Source organism: Pollachius pollachius, assembly GCF_949987615.1.
Source record: "Pollachius pollachius genome assembly, chromosome: 13".
NCBI classification, from domain to species: domain Eukaryota; kingdom Metazoa; phylum Chordata; class Actinopteri; order Gadiformes; family Gadidae; genus Pollachius; species Pollachius pollachius.
In genome coordinates, this window is record NC_136946.1 from 9,847,590 (window position 1) to 9,869,145 (window position 21,556).

The 21,556-nt window shown below is 50.3% G+C and overlaps 1 protein-coding gene across 4 annotated transcripts in view; it reads right to left on the reverse strand.

Moving 5' to 3' along the window:
• LOC307084975 (RNA-binding motif, single-stranded-interacting protein 3-like) overlaps positions 1–21,058 on the reverse strand; it is a 205,403-nt gene extending 184,345 nt beyond the window's left edge. For all 4 annotated transcript variants that reach the window (XM_079749546.1, XM_079749544.1, XM_079749545.1 and 1 more), the window contains exon 1: positions 19,264–21,058. In XM_079749546.1, the coding sequence (XP_079605672.1) occupies positions 19,264–19,338 (75 nt within the window). In that variant the 5' untranslated portion in view covers positions 19,339–21,058. The remainder of the gene's footprint in view (positions 1–19,263) is intronic.
• Between the last annotated feature and the right edge of the window lie 498 nt (positions 21,059–21,556).

Here is a 21,556-nt window from a genome sequence, read left to right on the forward strand (position 1 = left end):
GTGGTGACTTCCTATCGGTGGCTACCGGCGAGCCGTATCGACGACAACTTCACGTTGTCGACAGAGAGTAAATGGCACGGGTATTGTCCGATTATTATTGATGTAACAACGTCCCGGGCTGGGATTTTGTCCTTCTCTTTTGGCTCACTGTGTAACAATGGGGGAAGGAGGTAGGCTAGGGCGGTGGTTGGGTGGGGATGGATTCGGGGGGAGGGTGTTTGGGGGGGGGGTACGCTTCTAATGGGGCTCAACAGTTGTGCCAACGCAGCCCGAAAGCCAAAGAGAAACCTTCACCCGAGTCAACACTGGCAAAAATAATTCAGCGTTTATTGAAGGAATGATGGGAAGGGGAAGGGGGAGGGTGGCTTGATGGACGTGTGTGTGTGTGTGTGTGTGTGTGTGTGTGTGTGTGTGTGTGTGTGTGTGTGTGTGTGTGTGTGTGTGTGTGTGTGTGTGATGGGTGGGAGGGGGGGGGGGGGGTTTGTGGACGCAATGCTATCAAACAGCGCTGTGAAAACACGAGCCGCGCGCCAGGAGAAGGAGATTGGATTGCGAGCGGTCGCGGCGGCGGGGTCAGTGGACAATCTGCACGGGTCAGACCCGGAGGCAGGGCTACACGCCAGCCTTTGACGTTCTCCATTAACTCATCGAGGAACCCCCTGTAGCTGCACACACACACACACACACAGGGGGGGGCTGCCGCCACCGGTGCGCTAAGGAGTAGCTTCCGAGGAGGGTAATAAATAAACAAGTAAGGAGTAAAATGAGAAAAAAGATGGACGGAGATGGAGCGTGGTGAAACTGAGAGAAAGAGGAAGGGATGGATGGACAGGAAACGACAGAATGACGAAGAGGGAGAGCGATGATAAAATGAGGGAGAGGAAGGGGATGGACCAGAGAGGGACAAAGAAAGTGGTGTAAAAGAGAGGAGGGAGAAAGGAGGAGACAAACACACAAGAGTTACAGAAAGCAGAAGAGAGAGAGAGAGAGAGAGAGAGAGAGAGAGAGAAATGGACAGGAAAGGCAATGGGATAAATAGAGAGAACAAGACCGACGGAGAGAGCGAGAGAAAGAGAAAATAAACAAATAAGCAAGAAGTGGAAGGGAGATGTAACCGCAGACAATTTGAAAGCCCTGTCGACTCATCACGCCCCCGTTCGTTTACATAACACACTCTCTCTTTTCCTCAAGAAAGGTGCACTGACAGGAAAGGTTTTGTTGTTTTTCTTTTAATCGGATGGTGGGCGGGTCCAGGTGCTGTTCCCGGTGTTCTTAGCACGGTAGTCCGCTCTGCCGATTTGCTGAGGCTGTTTGGACAGACCCAACGGCATACTGTCAAACGGTGAAAGAAATGGGCTCTAGCCGCCACTGTGTTGTGTGTGTGTGTGTGTGTGTGTGTGTGTGTGTGTGTGTGTGTGTGTGTGTGTGTGTGTGTGTGTGTGTGTGTGTGTGTGTGTGTGTGTGTGTGTGTGTGTGTGTGTGTGTGTGTGTGTCAGAGAGCCAGTTGTTCTCCTCTATCTCCACTCTCCTCTCTAAATGAGGCAAACACCACAATTTTGGACAGGGATTGAGCAAACATTGACAAAGACTAAACATCCGTCTCAAAATAATCTGCCCCAGTCTGTTTACTGCTAGCGTCCTTACAGATGCTCCACACAAGTTTTTCACAAGACAATGGGGCTGGCCGTGGTGTTCGTAAACAAGGCTAACTGCTAGCTATCGTAGCCATGTGCGTGCCTATGTTTGTATTAGCAACTGTGTGTGTGTGTGTGTGTGTTTGTGTGTGTGTGTGTGTGTGTGTGTGTGTGTGTGTGTGTGTATGTGTGTGTATGTCTGTGTGTGTCTGTGTGTGTGTGTGTATGTGTGTGTGTGTGTGTGTGTTTGTGTGTGTGTGTGTGTGTGTTAGAATAAGGTTCATCTGTCTTTGTTTATACTTAATGGATGGATATATACAGTGTGTATTTGTTTGGAAGGAGTATCAGAAGTGCTTTTTGTTGTTTACCCTCACATTCCGCGGCTTTCGAAGGAAACGTTTTAGGAAGCTCCGACAGCACGCGCATTATGAAGATGATCGTGTTCAACAGTGGCAGACTCCATTTTATGGAAACATCTGAGTCTTGCGTGGACACGACAACTAGACATACTTCTAAGTTAAATCCCAGAAGTCCTGGAAAGGCTTGTGGAACTGACGGTTTGTGTGGGCTAGTTTTGACACACAAAAATGCTAGAGAATTTCAAAACGAGAGGGTAGCATTAAAAGGACAACAGACATTTCACGGTTACTGGAACATAACAGGCGAACCATAGAGCCTGTTTCATATCAACTCAGCTTTTTTGATTACCGCAAAAATTGAATATTAAACACTGATGGTTCAGTAATCCTCCCAGCACAATGATATTGATGGCAGCGCAGCGTTTTATTGTTTTGATATAGGCACTGAGAAATGACAACGCTCGTAATCCGGGACACGCTTGACGTCTCACACACACACACACACACACACACACACACACACACACACACACACAGCTTCAGTCCAAGTTCTGCAGCATTGTTAAAAATAAATCACAGCGTGCAATTGCAATACAACTCCCTCTCTCACTCTGGCAAATAACACAACAGTCCCAGAACACAGAGAAAACGCTCCTATTTTCTCTCCAACACAGTCAACGACACATGTGCTTTACCGATATAATCACCCATATAAAGTGATCAACCGCCCCCCCGCCCCTCTCTAATACATCCTCCCAGAGCGGAACGCTCCGTCTGGGCCAGGCGGACCTCAAAGAAGCGTGGTGCAGCGCGGCGCTGTGATGTAGATCAGCCGTTCCGCTCCAACAATGAGCGTCTCTGTTGGAGAGACCCAGCATGTGGGGTGACCCCTCCAACAAAAACAACAAACACTGCCAGACCACTCATGTGTGTCCGCTTTAAACTAATATGGGCAGAACATTAGATGCGTGGGAGCATGCGTTGGGATCTGGGTCTGTGTGTGTGTGTGGTGTGTGTGTCTGTCTAAACATGTGCCGATTGTGATCCGTTGAAGCCTACACATCCGTGTCATGTGTCCTATGTGTGTGAGTGTATAAAGTTGCTTTTATGTACGTATGTGTGCGTGCTTGTGCGCCGCTAGTGTGTGTCGAGTTCCATGTTTGAGTGTTCGCCAATGCGTGTCTGTGCGTTGGTGTATCTGAATGCTTGTGTGAGTGTGTGTTTTTAAGCACGCACTTGTGGACTTCAGAATGTGTGTGTGTGTGTGTACTATTTTCCGTGCATTGTTATGTTTGTGAGTCAGGTGAGGGAATGTGCACGCACAAAGGCTCTTCCTGAGCCTTTGTGCGTGTACTTGTGTCACACTGTCTATGTATTTGTGTGTTTGTGTGTGTGTAGTTGTAAGTCAGCCTGTCTAAATGTATGCGTCAGACTGTCTGTATGCATGTTTGTGTGTGTGTTTGTCAGTGAGTGCGTGTGTGGGTGTGTGCTTGTGTGTGATTTAGAGACCGGTGTCGATGCAGCAGGTTTGTGTGTGAGCGGAACAGGAGCCGGGATCTAAGGAGCTTTAACACACATGTTCAGGGCCCCTCGGAGACCCTGTGTGTTCGGGGCTGTCGGTATTGTTTGGGTTCGGTGTGGGCAGTTCAAAAGCCTACGAGGGGATAGAAGAGAAGCTTACGGAGGTCTTTTCCTGTCTCTCTTCAGCATCACACCTCATTTTCAGACACGTTGCAGATGTACAGCCTGGTGTCTGCGGCGACGGTGACGTGGTCTAGATATGTGACTGGGCTCCTCGGCACCATATTCTGCTATATGTGGCTTAGTGCTGGGGGATTCTCCCATTTTGTTGATGCAATAAAAAAATGATTTCGGGTTACTATGGCGCTGTGCATTTTGCATTATGTACTATGAACATATGTTTAACCCACTTATAAGTGGGATGCCTTTTCCGTGTTTTTGATGATTCAAGATGATTTCTACACTCCTCCTTATTGCTCTACATGGATGACTTTAGCTGTTTTTGGGATCCCGGTTAACGCGGCGTGCCCCTGTGAGACGAGGCTGTTGGGGTCGTATGTGAGCGTGGAGGAGGGAAGAGAGAGGCAGAGAGGAGCAGCCAGTCAGGGTGACCTCATGTGTTTAGCTCTCAGAACGGCTATCAGGTTTCCCCTGTGTGCACAAACCAGATCATTCCACCCACAACCCCCTCGGATGCAATCCCCCAGGCATTGCTGTGTAGGTGTGTGTGTGTGGGGGGGAGGTGTGCCTGTGCGTGCGTGCGTGTGTGTGTGTGTGTGCGTGCGTGTGCAACTGCAGACAATCAATAAGAACAAGGTTGTGTGTGTGTGTGTGTGTGTGTGTGTGTGTGTGTGTGTCTTTGTGGGGGTGGTGAATGGATCGGCTGAGAGATAAATTATCTCAGATAAATTATTAAGATCAATCATGGTTGAGAGAGAGAGGGAGGGGGGGAGGGAGGCAGAGAGAGAGACAGAGCGAAAGAGACAAAGACAGAGAGACATTGACAGAAAGAGAGACAGAGAGACATGGACAGAGAGAGAGAGAGAGAGAGAGAGAGAGAGAGAGAGAGAGAGAGAGAGAGAGAGAGAGAGAGAGAGGAAAGAGAGAGAGAGAGAGAGAACCCCTGGGTTAGTTTTCGTCACTGAACTCCGTGATCTCGGAAGTCACCCCACCCACACCCTTCACTCAACTCCCCCCCCGGAAAGCCCACCCTAACCCACATACACACACCCTCAAACTCACACACACACAAACGCCTTCTTCCTCTGTAATTCACGTCCTGTGCTTCTCTGGTTTCCTCTGAGGCTGTTTGTATGCATGCACAATACATGCAGGGTCAGAGTAAATATATCAAGAGTTTCAGTGTTAACGACCCTGTTGACCGTGCAATTGCTCTCCATAAATGACAACACGTTATATTATGTTGACGAATAGCAACGGAGTGTGCATATTTTCCCTGGAAATGCCGTTGTTTGCGGGACATCCTCAAAATGGATTACGACGTGTTCTGCTGTACTGCGTCAATAAGGCGGAGGCGAGACAGAGCAGCGGGGAGATGGCATAGAGTCCTGATGCTCCGTTAATGTCTCCCGTCGGAAACCGACTCGGGGCGTGGCAGATGGATTAAAGCTGTAAACAAGGACACGGTCTGGGCCGGAGAAAGGCCGATCGACTGGCGCAACATTTAACGGATGTTTACACATGAATGCCTTGATATTCTGCATGGTTTCAATGTATGTACCGGTAACAGTTGAATGTTTGCTCGGTGATCAGATGACTATTCTTTTTGGCCGAGTTAATTTATCAACTCCTATGTCCTCTCCATCACCGCCTTTGTACAGTCCCCTGGAGAATGCATTGGCCCGAGCTTTCGTTTCTCTTCCTCCGAGTGGCCGTTGCGAGTGACTAAGTAAAGTATGGGACTGTGCCCATGATGACCTTGTGTGACCCGCTGTCACACATTTGGCCGGGTGAGCTCACGCTGTTGTCCACCATTGCTATGGCAACAGCACGGCATACTGGCATCGGCTGCGGGGGGACCTTTCCATTCCACTGTCTGCATGTGGCAGGGTGCATGCACGCAGACAAACAGGCACACAAGCAGGGCCACTCGCCCAAAGAACCAAGATTCACGAGTACACACGCCCCGTCGCATACCAGTTAACCAGATGTGGCATGCCACTAAAAGGTACAACTCTGGTCCTCTCAATGCAAGCTACCTCCCTTGGATCCCATAATACAGGTGACACAGGTTGTGTGTGTGCGCGTGCGTGTGTGTGTGTGTGTGTGTGTGTGTGTGTGTGTGTGTGTGTGTGTGTGTGTGTGTGTGTGTGTGTGTGTGTGTGTGTGTGTGTGTGTGTGTGTGTGTGTGTGTGTGTGTGTGTGTGTGTGTTTGGGGAGGCTGCTATCTCTTTCTAAACAGATTGGCAGATCATCCACGTCTCAACGGGAGGACACAGAAATAAAGCTGGGGCGCAAGTGTAGTTCCATTACACTTTCACAAAGATAGAAAGACTGACACACACAGACTGACTGTGAGAGAGTCCGACAGCCGGAGCACAAGAGAGGGGGCAGGAAAAGAGAGAGAGGGAGAGAGAGAGCAGGAGAGGGAGAGAGACAGGAAAAGAGACAGAGAGAGATGGACAGAGGCCGAGAGAGTGAGAGAGACTCAACACCGTTAACCCCGGAGAGAAAGAGAAAGAGAGGGGTAGAGAGAGATAGAAGGGGACAGGAAAAGAGAGAGCCAGAGAGTGAGAGACCGGAAAAGAGAGACAGTGAGAGAGAGAGACACCGGCCATCGCTGGGACCACACGGTGGCCGCTGATAGGGTAACGTTTGAATGCTGTTGTCCAGGCAGTTTTTTTTCTTTTCTAAATGTTCTATAATGTTTCTGTTTGTTTCGTGGTGAGTGAGGGGTGGGGCCAGGAAGCTCAATGATTAATTGCCGCCCCCCCCAAAAAACGCTGAGGACTGAGAATGTGCTCAAAAAGATGGCGTCGGCGTAGGAGGCGGCTGCTGCTCTAGCGGGCCCGCGTTGCTTCATCGGCTGAATCTTAATGGCGCGCCCCACCTGCGACGGGCATGAGGAGCCTCTTACAGTGAACGTCGGAGTGTCCCAAAGTACTTTGCGGAAAGAAACGTTAATTGGCCCAATGACGTGTGACTCATTTGCGTGGGCTAGACATTCCACTCACTGCTCCCTTGTAGGGATATACAACGGCGAGCAGTATTTAGGACACGAATGACTTACGGCTTGTCTAAATGCGGTACGGTGCGACACAGAGTTCTGTTTATCATGCTGATTTGATATATTTTTTCCCCCTATACGGCAAAACTTGCACACCAATATGTTGGGGGAAACAAATGACACATGGCGGTTACACAAGCATACAGCTGTTGTTTTCCTGGACGGGGATGGGAGAGGGGGGCCTGGAGATAAATAATGTATACAAGACTTCCACGGGCTACTCCACACAGCTAATGAGAGTGAGAGGGGAAGCAGACAGGGAATTAGCAACTATAAGTGTTTTCCAAAGCTTCTGTTTTTCCTACATTTTTCATTAGCGCCCAAGGACATAAAATAAAACAAGGATGGAAGACAAACACGTTGGCTTTCGTCGGGTTTCAGAAGTATTAAAAAAGGCATTGAAGATTTGCATTTTATTCAAAATGCATCGCCCGCAGCCTCTTAATATAGACATACAAATAGATGTCTCACTCAAGAGAGAGGGGGGGGGCGCGTAGAAGCATTGAACGTGAACGCATTCTCGGCTTCATTTCCCCACCTATGTCTCACTATCGTTCTCTCTTGCTCCGTCACTGCTGGGACTCAGAGCCAGGTAAGCTTAATCATTTGGGGAGAAAAGGGGTACGACGGAGGAATGTTGTCACTTGATGATGATGTTGTGGCCACAGCCTCTTAAAAAGATATGGGTGTCCCACATCAAACGTGTCCCTTTCACGACGTCATCCTGCTACACTACCGTCGCACTCGACGCTGTGTTGCGCACAAAGTGGCCCATCCACAATCCAGAGCCAACATAAAACACCGCTTTCTTCGGGGTCGCCTGCGGCTGTTTATGCACGATTAATTACCACCGAAAGAAGCGGCATGTCAAGACAACGCCGTAATGTCCCAGTGGCTTCTCCCCCAACGTTTAGCCCGGCCCTGTGCGACTCACCAGCCCCCCCTCTCGCCAGCCGCCGACCCAATCCACCCACACACACCCACTCACCCCCCCTCCCCCTACCGGCGCCGCGCTGGCTGGCTAGATTATGCCGCCTACCTCTTCATCCGCCCACTGGCTTGCTAATACACCCGGGGTCTCCGCAGCGGCGGAGTGGGCACACAAGGAAGGCCTTGGGCGGGTCTAGCGAGCAGAGCATTCAGGCTGACTCCCAGGACATCTGCCGGCTGAGCCACTTCGCCGCCGCGGGCCGGACGGGGCTCAGGAAGAAAAGGAAACCAAGAAGGAAAAAGGGTTCATCTACTGAACCGAATTGTCGCACGCCTCCGTATTCGTGCGAGGGGCTCACTGCGGACTGCGTTCGGAGGGGGAAGAGGGCCGGGGGGGGCGCTGGAGGAGGAGAGGGGAGACACAGGGCCTGTGTGCACCGCGTGGGGCCGGTAGGGAGGGGGGGTGGTATGACGACAGCGCTGGACGCTTATTTGCTTATCCTTGTTCACGGGCGGAATTGGCCTTTTATGCCCGCAGCCGTTTCTCGAGTCACCCGTGACGCGCTGTTTTCTTTCAGTCAGCCACCGCTCATGCGGCTGCATGGGGTCAGCGTTAAGGGGCCCCCGGCTGCATGCTCGCCGGAGGGGGAGGGGCGGGGGTGGAGGTGGAGGTGGCTGGAAGGGGGGGGGGGGGGGGGCTAGGGGATCGTATGGGAACCGAGGGAGGCTGTGGACGAGGGAGCAGCGGGGACGGGCGGAAGGGCTCCATTACCATTTGCATGCCTGTGGCGGGACAGCCCGGTCGGGGCCGTCGGGCTGGGAGCACCGGGGGGTTGAACACATGAACCTGGAAATGAAATGCAAAATGTAGAGCTGGAGAGCCAGACAGATTAGCTTTTTTTTCAACCAAATTTTGCATGTGACGGGGAAAAGGTTTGTATAGTTCACAACCGAAAATAAGAGGAAAATGGAGACATACAATTATACGTTATTTTCTTTGTTGCATGAATTACTCACTCGCTGATCTTGCATGTATGCCGTATTGTGAGAATGTTTGGATAATGACATCACCGCCATTAGCACATCTTAATTCACCATTACACATCTGGTAATGGAACATACTGCCACTTGGACCCAGTTATAAACACCAGTCTTACAACCGTGTGTGTTTGTGTGTGTGAACGTCTGTCTGTGTGTTCGTTAGCCTGTGGCCGCGTATCTGTTCTCTGATTGGCAAGGCATCAAATCGGTACCGGCGGCTGAGCAGTGCTCTGCAGCCAGGTATTTCAAGTCGAGTCAAGTCATTATCACTCTCTCACTGGTCTAGCCTCCAGGTCTACGGCTCTTCAGCATTCCACCCTGCACACCATCTCCCTCTCGCCCTGTTGGTAGCTCAGAGAAGAGGACTCCACACGGGTGTCCAGGGAGCGCTGTGATGGAAAGCTCCCGTGCTCCAGCCCCCTCTCAAAGGGCGTGCATGCAGTGCAGGCCGCCGCGTTGGTTTAAAAATACAGCAGCAGTCACCCCAACCAAAGCCCAATTCCGCTTCCCCTGATGCTCTCTGAACGACTGAACACAACAGTGAGTGAACAAATAGGCCGCTCCTGCTCATCCTCTCCCCCCACTCTGTCACGGCAGTAGCTCTGAGGACTGCAGGCGACTAATTCTCCATGCTTTTGCTGGTGCTGGTGGGGTTGGTTGTACCGGTGCTGGTGGTGCTGGTAGTAGTGGTTGGGCTGGTAGTTATGTGGGTGCTGATGATGGTGTTGATAGTGGTGCTGGTGGTGCCGGTGCTGGTAGTAATGGTGGTGTTGGTGTTGGTGCTTGTGCTGGTGTTGGATTGGGTACTGGTAGTAGTGGTGGTGCTGGTGGTGTTGGGTGGTTATGGTGGTGTTGGGTGGTTGTGGGATTGGTCAGGTAGGCTGGCAGACACATGAAGGCTGGGCGAGCTGAAAGGCTATGAGGTTACACATCGGAACAACAACAAAGCCCTTCCACGCCCCGGCTGTCTGTCTGTCATGAGATACAAGCACCGCGGCCGCACATGTATATGCACACAACACACGCACACACGCCTAAACTCAGACACACACAGAGTCAAACACGGGCACTCAAACACATACACACAGACGGCACGCACATCTAAACACATGTATGCACACACGCACTTGAACACACTTAAACACACACATCAACAGATAACTGTTCACACACACAACACACACACCTCAACACATTTGCACACACACAGGCACACCCGAACATAAACAATAACACACACACACACACACACACACACACACACACACACACACACACACCCTAGACAACACATGGGCTGAGCCTGTCTCTGGAATGCAGTCATGCACCGTCAACCCCGACGACTCCCCTCCCCACCCCCTTCCTCCGCTTCCCCCCCTTTACTCTAAATACCTCCCCTGCCCCATTCCCCCACTATCTGCAGTCAGAACAGGGGGCCGGCACCAGACGCCATCTCCCCACCTGGTGCGTTTCAGCTATGCCCTCCACATGAAAGGAAGGGCCTCTGCGTACCGGCGCAGAGCTAACCGACCACAGGGGCTCTCTCCGGGAGCCCCTCGTTGGGCTTGTTCTGTGGGCCTCTTGCTGGCGGTCAGGGCTTTTGGATGCAGTTCAGCCGGGGCGGGCACGGGTTAAAGGAGACAGGTAGGGTGAAGGCAAAGAACGGTTCGGGGGAAATGAAGAGAAGAAACAACAAATGTCTAAAATGAATTCAATTCTTCTTTTAAATATATTTAAAGGTTAATTATGTTGTTGTGTAAATAACTGAGCATGCCCTGAAAGTTATTTTACACCAAAAAAAGAAATGTGCCTTAGTTTACACGTTAACATTTTTACACGTAGGTTCCCATTGCACTGTATCTACACCAATCATTGGTGTATTGGGAGCTTCTGTATACGAATAGCAGCTGATCTAGCACGGTAAGGCACAGATGGCAGGACCCTGTGCCCAGGAATCCCCAGGTGATCAAGGTAAAACGAAATGAGGAAAAGAGGGAGGGAGGGAGGGAGGGAGGGTAGGAGGGAGGGGGGAGGGAGGGAGGGAGGAGGGGGGGGGAGGCCTGCACAGCGACAGACCCTCATGGAGAGGTCTGGAAACATGACCGCTAACAGCTCGAAGAGAGATGTGAGAGATCTGATCAAATGTGTGGATGAAAAACGGGGGGGGGGGGGGGGGGGGAACTCCAAACGAAAGTGTGAAATGGTAGGGATGGTGGCTCCAGCCGCCAGGAGGGAGGAATGGGAGGGAGAGGGAGGGAGAGAAGGCGAGGGGGATGAGGCGGTGGGTGGGTGTGTGGGGGAAGGGGGCGGGTGGGACATAAAATAGAGCGTGAAAAGCGATGGGTCTTGCCAGAGAGGTAGAAAAGGCAAAAAAAAAATGGTGAGCTCAAGAGCCGAGCCCCCCCGGCCCAGGCCATTGTGTTTGGAGAGGGGAGATAGTTCCGCCGAGTTAACGAGAACACGTGGGCGCCAACAAGTACACAAACTGTAAATGCGGAGGCACATGTTGAAAAAAACACACCTTTTTTGGTGTTCAAGTTCTCCCAGGGACTTAGAGTGTTTAAATGCGCAACAGCGCGACCGCAACTTAGGGTCATAGGGTTCTGGAGGCCGGGCTTATTGCCAACCCCCCCACCCCCCTTTCCTCAAATATTCCTCTACAACAAATGGCGTAACCAGGGCTACGCCATTGTATGCCATTGGCGGGAAAAGGCCCGGCAAGGTCACGTGACTGTCCTGGGGTTTATGTACACAAGATTCTTATCAAAGAACCTCATTGGATTGAACCGCAAGACATAAACAGGGCTTAAATAAACGGCACATTTAGCCTGATTCCTAACCGCGCCCAACCCGATGTTAGTTCCTTCCAACAGAGAGAGAGCTTCTGCCTCAGAGGTGAGAGATTCTGTCTATTTCAGGGGGGAGGCGAGAAAGATACAGCAGCAGATAAGCGACGAGATAAAGAGCAGCATCATTTCAGGCCAACATTACTTGTGGAGCGAGGCACTGGCTGCGTTTAGAAACAAGTGATGAGCAAGACGAAAGCGCTGCGGAAACAGTACAAATCAATCTACAACCTTGGCCCAATGACCATCTCTGCCTCTCTCTCTCTCTCTCTCTCTCTCTCTCTCTTTCTCTCTCTCTCTCTCCCCCCCCTCTCTCTCTCTCCCTCTCTCAAACCAAGACTGATAGGCACATCCATGCTATAAGGACCTCCTACAGATGAACTACATAAGCCCCTTGCATCAAAACTGCATTCCTGTCTGCAGCCTAAAACTAGAAGGATTGCGATTTGCCAGATGTTTGAGGAAACAGTCACAGGGGACAGACATCCTTGAGGATAGGTCAGAACCAGCAACCTCCTTAAGCCCAAGATTTAGTGCCTTGCCCAAGGTGTCCTCAAGGTGACTGACTGACTTATCCCAACCACCATATGGTCAATTACAAATATTTTACATTGGGGTGGTAATTAAAGTGCACCAATCCTGGTCTAATCAAGGTCTAAATTATACTTGCAAAGACAATATACCCCATGTAATTGAGTGAGACCAACCTGGTATTTCAACAAAAGCACTCACACACACATACAAATGCATACAAAAACCCACCCCTACCATCTGTGATCGTAAACCAAGTCTCGTAATTTCAGCCGCCAGCCTTCACATTGTCCCTACGCTTAGAACGCACTCTGCAAGTCAATGTAGACCACGCAGAGTCTCCCCACAACCACAGAACAAGAAGACGAAACTAAAGGGGATTACCTCATTTCCCCTGACCCTCAACCAAACTGGGCATAGAGGGAGAGACGGAGAGGCAAAGTGGCACAGAGGGAGGGAGGGAGAGAGAGGGGGGGGGGAGAGAGTGGGAGAGAGAGAGAGGAGAGCGAAAGAGAGAGAGAGGAGGAGAGAGAAAGAGAGGAGGAGAGAGAGCGAGAGAGAGGCACAGTGGCACAGAGGGAGGGAGAGAGAGGGAGAGAGAGAGAGAGGGGGGGGGAAGAGGGAGAGAGAGTATAATGGGATTGAGAGGAGTAGAGTGGACTAGGTCTACTAGCCACTTTCTGTGGGTTATGTGAGCCATTGGTAGCTGCTAATGCATGGAGGTCCATTATGCACGGCAGTCGAGGTAGGGGCTGGGCAGCATCTGAGATTCTCAGGGTGTGTGTGTGTGTGTGTGTGTATGGATGGATGGATTCATATATGAAGATTCATGTATTTGTAAGAGCGGTGACTGGAAACTTCTTTCTTATTTCGTACAAATAAGAAAGAAATCTGTGACAGTTTGAGTTGATTAAAGAAACACAAAATAAACACCCCTAACCCTAGAAACCTCATTGTTAAATCATAGTAATCAGACGTTCAGGAACAGAACAACAAATACAGAGCTGGAGTCACATGTTTCAGTACAAAACAGAGAAGAGGTAGAGACGGAGTCCAGTGCCAAAGTACAAAAGCGGGAACATGGAGGTGCGTGAATGGTCTAATGGCACCAGCTCGAGGTGAAGAGGCACAAGGATCAGCAAGCAGGATTTACACGCGGCGTCTGTGGGGTGTTTTGTTACGGCTAGTCATCGTGAAGCCCGCATGGTGACTTACGGCCGCGGATGCGAGTTAGACGACCCTGTCACCATTCTCATAAGAGCGTGTTCGGCGCCGAAACCCCAAAATAGACAGGGATTTGCCTAATGTAACATAGGGCTATTTCCCTCCCTGCCGAAGCAAGCCCTTGATGAGCTCTTCAAAGCACATTCTCCAGCCCACAAGATTGAGTCCACTGGGTTACTGGTTGAGTGGAATGCTGAATGTGCCATTAAAAAAAAACTGACAGACTAATAGATAATTCTACAAGTGTTAGTCTTTAATGTAACCTGGGATGACTACAACTTGGTCTCTCTGCCTCGCTCTCTCTTTCTCTCTCTCTCTACTATTTCTAAAATCTCTCTCCCTATCAATTCCTCTCTCCCCCACTCTAACTCCCCCCTCCCTTCTTGAGAACAGGATTAATATAGATGTATTGTTGTTTCTGCAGCACAATGGATCACCCTGTGTAATGTAACCAGACCCCTTTTCCTTTTTGCTTTTAAGCAAACCACTCCCTCCCAAACAGCTCTCAGTGTCTCTCCCTCTCTGCTCCTCTCTCGCCCACTCCATCTCGTCCTCTAAAAGAATTAGCGGGACTATAAATGGCGCCTATGGCAGGGACAGACACTGCCACATAGAATTTCAATGGGCTCCATTGACTGGTGTTTACTTAAGGCCGGGGACATTAGCTGCAGCTAAATCTACCTCAACATGGCCCTTTAGGCCTTTCAAAGGTTATGTATGCACCATAGCACGGCTAACACACAAACGGCTATCTGCTTCTGACTAAGCCAGGGCTAACATTCGTATTTGTATGTACACATTTATAGTTTGTATTTCTAAGTTGTTTTAGCTACGTCAATTGTGTGTGTGTGTGTGTGTGTGTGTGTGTGTGTGTGTGTGTGTGTGTGTTTGTGTGTGTGTACATTTAAGCCTGTATTTGCTATTACAACCTGAAAAAGCTGATGCAGACTTCTGCACCCACAACACATGTGTACTAACTAAACTAGCCATCTCACTATATTATTTGCCCAACATTAAAGCCTAAATAAAGTCCTCACATAGCACAACATTTTTAAAGCTAATTGTCAGACATAGAAGCCCTTCTGATGGTGCTGGGTGTAATAAATAAACAAATAAATGAACCAGACATTCAGAAAATTCCTCTCATTGTCCCAGGAGGTCGTTAAAGAACTCAAATGAGCGCCCAGATTGGTGAGTAGGCCTGTGACTGAAAATTGATATCAGGCCTATTTTCTCCAAATACGATAACAAAACAACAGCAATTACTCCAACATAGGAGCATAGGGCATCTCAGAGTCACCCTGGTGACTCTGAGATGCCCTATGCATGGACACAAATGAAAGTGTGTATATATAAATACATATATATAAATACGTACACAGCGCTTTTGATGTCCTAGGTCACAGTGGGTGTCTATTGGTGTCTATTGGTGTGTCATTAAAAATATGCGGGCCGTGTGAAGACCTAATGACACAGATGGCTGTCCGGTCCAATCCACGGAGGGATTTGGAGGCAGGGGGCTGTTAAATGGTTTCCTCATCAAAGCAATGCCCCGCAACCTCCATCGGCCAGCGGCGCCCTTCTCTCGTATAAAAACCAGGCTCGCACACGCACAAACATCTCACATAACGTTCCCCAATCAACAGACACTCTTTGCTCTCTCTCTCTCTCACACACACACACACACACACACTCACACACACACACACTAACACAAGGGCACACACAGGCATACACCCCTTGCAGGAATCAATAAATGAGCTAAAGAGAAGCAAATGCTGCACCGTGTAGCACTGATCAATAGAGGTCAACGTGCTATTGTTGTTGCAATGCGTCGTGCGACTAAAACATGCTAATCCACAGTGACGCGCATATGTTGGTGGGAAATAGCCACACTAACGCTACATCACATTACAATAAAATACACTTACACAAAGGCCCCCTCCCGTCAAATTAAAATGAAGCCTATTGATGTGTTCTGGCATGCCATGAAGACGGTGTTAAAATTCCTCTCTTTATAATGGTCTTTTCTTTATCATAATTGAACCCAGATGTTGCGTCCCCTATGTATCCAGACGAGTAATATCTACCGATATACATCGTAAAAAATATGTAGGCATCCGAGAACAGTATGTGTAACCACACACAGGCACGCACACACACACATACACACGCACACACACACACACACACACACAAACTGAACGATTGAGAGGAACAGTGCAGCAATGCAGATGGATAACAAAATTTAATCCTTGTATGTGAAATTCCTGTGTGTGTGCATTATCTTCTTATAAATGGCACGTTAAGAATAACTCAAATGAGTTTTGTGTTAATTTAAGCGCACAAATGCAACCACTTATGCATACCTGAGTCTGTGTGTGTGTGTGTGTGTGTGTGTGTGTGTGTGTGTGTGTGAACATATGACTTATGCGGTGTGAAGCTGCCAACCAGTTCTCCCCACTGCCTAAATCAACCAATCAATGGTCATTAACGAAAGTATAGGATCCCTTGCACCCAACCCTCCCTGTCATTCTGTCCACACTCTGTTTCTATCTCTCTCACTCTCTCGCTCTCATCACTGACCCAAATTATGGCTCAGGGGGAACAGACCAAAAAGCATGTAAATGAATGTCAACTGCTGATTCATACACCTTTTGTTAATGGTGCCCCACTTCCTGGGCCAACATGACATCTCTCTCTCTCTCTCTCTCTATGTCTAGTCTATGTCTATAAATCCTTCTCTCTTTCACAACCTTGTCACAACCTCTCTTTCTCTCCCTTCTATGTATATATCAATGTCTCTCCCCTGCTTACGCTCTTTTACTCGTCTCTTTCTCATCTATCTTGCTCTCTCCCTCTCTTCCAGTTCGCTCTCTCAATTGTCTATAGCTATGTCTCTCTCTACCCTTGTCTTCCTGAACTCTCTCTTCTATGTCTATATGTCTCCATCTCCCCTTCTCTTCTCCCCTCTTCCATTTATCTCTATTTTCTATGTCTATACATCTATGTCTCTCTCTCCCACTCTCTTCCATTTCTTCATATTTTCTATGTCTATGTATCTCTGTCTCTCTCTCCCATTTCTTTCTATTTTCCATGGCGATATATCTGTCTGTCTCCACTTGTCCTCCATTTCTCCCTATTTTCTATGTCTCTCTGCCCCTCTCTTCCATTTTTCTCTATTTTACATGCCTATATATCAATGTCTCTCACCCCCCCTCTCATCCATTTCTCTCTATTTTCAATGCTATATATCTATGTCGCTCTCCTCCTCTCTTCAAGTTCTCTCTCTCCTTTGTAAATATCTATGTCTCTCTCCCTCTCTCTCTTTCTTCCTAGGATACATCAATCGCTGACGGCGGCAAGATCGGATCTACGCTGACCTTGAAGTGGGCGCAGGAACAGGGATGTGTGTGTGCGTGTGTGTGTGTGTCTGTGGGAGTGTGTGTGAGGGCGGACAGTGCAAAAGGAAAAAGAGAGAGAGCACGGGAGAGAGAGAGGTTCGGGGATGGGAAAGGGGATGGACAGGGGGACGGTAGTGGAGGATGAGGGTGTACCCTGATTGGGGGGCCCCTGAGACGGGCAGCTCGGAGAGATGAGAAGGACTGGGACGGGTGGGTGGGGGCGGTTGAGGGAACAGAGAAAAGAGAGAGAAAGGGGGAAGAGAGAGAGAAAGAGAGAGAGGCCATATGGCAGCAGCACAAATGTATTAAACTATAAATCAGGGGAGAGTGAGTGGACTGCCAGGTGGGGCCGTAGCGAAGGCAACACGGGCGGCCGACTACAGAGTACAGAGAGAGCCGGAGAGAGAGAGAAATTGCTTTTTTTCCCCCTCTCTGTCCATTCTTCTTATCTTTCCCATCTCTTTCTTTTACAGACTCTCAGAGTAATAGTAGCCCCAGTGTTCCCCTGGATAGCATCGCGTAGTGCAATTAGTCGAATTGTATTATTTTACGATGCTATTTTAAAGTCTGATCGTGTAAAAACGCAGCCCTCGTCTGGCATCTGAGGAGCATTAGCGGCGAGTCGTGGTTTGCGTGGCGTTCTACATTGACATTCTGTGTCTTACAGCCCTGCTACCTAAACACCGCGCCTCATAAATCAATCAAAACCCCCGCCACGGCGAAAACAGGGAGCGAGGCAGAGCAGCTCGCTCTCTCTCTCTCCCTCTGTCTCTTTCTCCCTCTCCCTCTCTTTCTCCCTCTCTCTCTCTCCCTCCCTCTCTCTCTGTCTCTCTTCCTCTCTGTCTCTTTCTCCCTCTCTCTTCCTCCCTCTCTCTCTCTCTGTCTCTCTCCCTCTCTGTCTCTTTCTCCCTCGCCCTCTCCCTCTCTTTCTCCCTCTCCCTCTCTTTCTCCCTCTCTCTCTCCCTCCCTCTCTCTCTGTCTCTCTTCCTCTCTGTCTCTTTCTCCCTCTCCCTCTCTCTCTCTCCCTGTCTCTCTCCCTCTGTCTCTTTCTCCCTCGCCCTCTCTCTCTCTCTCCCTCCCTCTGTCTCTCTCCCGCTGTCTCTTTCTCCCTCGCCCTCTCCCTCTCTTTCTCCCTCTCTCTCTCTCCCTCTCTTTCTTTCTCTCCCTCCCTCTCTCCCTCTACAACACCATTATTGTGCCGAGCAGGGTAAAACGGCTGGACGGAAATTAGTGTTGGACTCACACGTGATGGTGGAGGTGGAGAGGGGGGGATGACAAATAGAGTAATCCCCAATAGGCCTCCTGTTTTAATCCCTTGATGAGGTCTGGGTGCTGCGGCCCAGCCGGCGTCTCGGAGCAGCAGTCAGCCGGCCAGGGCTCCGGCTATGGGCTTCGGTCCCAGAGGCGGCCATGCGTACCAGAGCTAGAGCAAACATGGGCAGCCTCCCTCATCCTACTCCAAGACGCCAGCTCCACCTGCACCACCAGCACCACCACTCCACACTCACCAGTGACAGAAGACACGTCATCTAGCGATGGGCAAGGGTTCTTTAAATCACTGATGTATTAAGAGATATTATATTGTATGTTAAGGGAGACACTTTTGATCTATTTTCTTGCAACTGTAAAGCACAAATAGGGACCTGCCAATGGCATACATTTTTTGTTACATTTTCTTTACCAAAAGACAACCAAAAGAGAAAAAGGAAAAAGTGCAAATCTTGAACATCTTTGCTTTTGTGATTCCAGCGAAACGTGCTTTCAGTGCCCAGTGCCTTGTCTTGAGACCGTGACCTAATCCAGCAGTGAGCAGTGAGCGTGTGCATGCTGCCTTGTTTGACATGAGAACAGTGGATGGGAGCATCGGTCATTCCCATTGTGATCCATGAGGAGCCCATCAAGCTGCAGCACAGAGATGGATGGAGACCAGCGGACTGCCCCCGGCAACGCTCCAGTAGGCTGGACTCACTCAGGGTGCCTGAAACCCTGATCCTTCAAACTGACACACACACACACACACACACACACACACACACACACACAGGCAAGGGCACACACATACGCACGCACTAAAAAAAGATGCGGACGTACACATACACACACACACACACACACACACACACACACACACACACATAGACACTGATAGAAAAGTGGACATACACATATGCACACACACACACACACACACACACACACACACACACACAGACACAGATATCCAAATCCCATGAGGTGCATGCCACATGAAACCATCATAGCCAAGGCCGGCTATCCATCAAATCCCACCTCTACTCAGGAATGAGCGAATGATGGAGAGGAGCGCGTGTGTGTGTGTGAGTGACATCGACCCGGGCTTGGAGTAATAGAAGAGGGGGTGGGGAGGAATGAGGTGGGGTTTAGAAGTTACAGGTAGTTGGAGAACAGGGTGAGGAGGAGGAGGAGGAGGAGGAGGAGGAGCTGGCAAAGGATGGAGTGGAGGGGGGAGGGGGGATGCAACAGTGCGGCGGGGGGTGCGTTCCATACCTTGGTCTGGAGATAGTGGGGGTAATAGTATGTGTACTGAGGGTACATTGGCTGCTGCTCCAATCGCTTGCCCATGTAGCTGGAATCCTTAGCACTGAGGCAGGGAATGGTGACACCGAGGGCAGGGGGGCTGGGGGGGGGGGGCGAGGAGCCGGGTTATCAGGAGGGGGGGTGTAGAGCAGGAGGTGGAGGAGGAGAAGAAGGAACAAGGGGGGAGGGTTGGCAACGAGCGTTTCCCCCGAAGCCTCAGCTACAGCGGGAAGCAGAGGTCCGCTCCTCTTCCGCGGTGTCGTCTCCTTCGGGTGCTTCTTCTTCTCTCGCTGTCCCCAAGTCTCCGCGCGGCTCCGGCTGTCGCTTAGCCAGTCCCGTGGAGATAAAACGGAGAGAGAGAGCAAGCGTGTGGGGGTTGGGATGGAGGGGGGAGGTGGTGGGAGACTCTAGGGGAGAGGGGGGGGAAGGGGTGAGTGAGGGTTTTGACAAACGCTGTCTCACCGGTTCCCGTTCAGGTGCTGCTCCCGGAGAGGACGGATGACAAGGCTACTCAGTCTCCGAAACGACAGGGAATTTCAACAAAAAACGACCCAAGTTTTATAATTCCCCCTTGAGCGAGTGTTTCAATCCCACGAAGCTGTCAGTCCAGTGCTGGCGTGCGTGCAGCGCGGGCTCGTGTGTGTGTCTGTGTGCGTTAGTGAAGTGTCCAGCGCTTCCAGATAAGGGGAGGTTGAGGAAGAGGCAGGGGTAAAAGAGAGAGACGGGGAAGGGGTGGAGGCTGCAGGTGGCAGTTGAACAAAAACAAGCAGACCTCTCTACACCGGCACAGCGGCAGCAGCGATGGGAGGAAGAGAGGAGGAGGAGAGGAAGTGGAGGATGACAAGGAGAATTCCAAGAGAGGAGGTGTAGGTCCACTTCTCTTGTGCAAACTGCCTCGCTGTAGTCTCTATGTGTTGCCTAAATGTATCTGTCCGCTCGTCACTCTTTCTCAAACAACACACGAGGCAAGGTCCGTAAATCCGTCTGTCTCTTTTCCTCTCTTTTCCTTAATTCCCTTGGACTCTGGCGCGCGCGTGTCTGGTGGCCGTGCTGTCTGATTCCGGTGCTGAGCAGCGACGGCGCGGATGTCCTGCGAGACGCGGGGAGGTTTCTTCAGCGACGGCGGAGGATGCACTTTGCGTGGGGAAGAGGGGGGGGGGGGGGGAAGAGAAGAGGAGAAACGAGATCGCAGAGGGGACAAGAAGCCGAGCGCTGGATCTCTCCGCACAACAAGCAGTGTCAGTTTGTAGCTCCGGCGGGTTGGACGTGCGTCGGAGAGCAGAACCAACCACAACCACAACAAGAACAAAAAATAAGCCTTAGAAAAATTGAAACCCACAAACACGAAAGCTGCTTCCTAACGAACGTGAGACCGGTGCACGAGCCAAGCGACAGATAATCTCTAGTGGGAAAATAAAAAATAAAAGCCACAATGACTGGTATCCTAGGTGCTCGACAGAGAAGGGCTCCCTCGTCCGCGATCCCTCTCCTTCCTGCTCTGGTAAAATGTGTTCCTTGTTTCTTCCCTTGCCTCTCGCTCTCTCTCTCTCTCTCTCTCTTCTCTCTCACTCCACCCAGCAGCCTGCCTCTTTCTCTCTGTCACACAGTCTCTCTCTCTCTCTCTCTCTCTCTCTCTCTCTCTTACACACTCTCTCTCTCACACTTACTCTTGTGCATGCGTTTCCTCGCTCTCTCTCTCTCTCTTTCTATCTCTGTCTCTCTCAATCACTCTTGATAATGCGTTTCCTCTGTCTCTCGCTCTCTCTCTCTCTGTATCTCTCCTGCTCCTCCACACTGACAGGGCGGTAAAGGGGGCTCGTCCGGGTCTGTGAGCAGCGGCTGCCTCCTCCTTCACTCCCAGCCGAGCCAGTAGGAGGGACTTAAGCCGATCGCTGTGTGTGTGTGTGTGTGTGTGTGTGTGTGTGTGTGTGTGTGTGTGTGTGTGTGTGTGTGTGTGTGTTTGTGACAGAGAGAGAGACAGAGAGGGAGCGAGAGGAATCCAGACACACACCAGCGGGTTGCAGTGTTTCCACAACCTGGGAGAAAGCGGAGAAGAGGGAGGGACGAGGGGAGAATCGGAGGGCAGAGCAGAGTATACAGGCAGCAGTATTAACGGAGCAAGGTCTTGATTCCCCCTACTGGCTGGACTTGATCCTACCGCCTACACATGCATGCACACATATGGGCACAAATGAACAAAGCACGCAATTCGAAATGGGTTTTTTCACTAAAGACACTAAGCGTTGCCTTTGAAAGCATATTA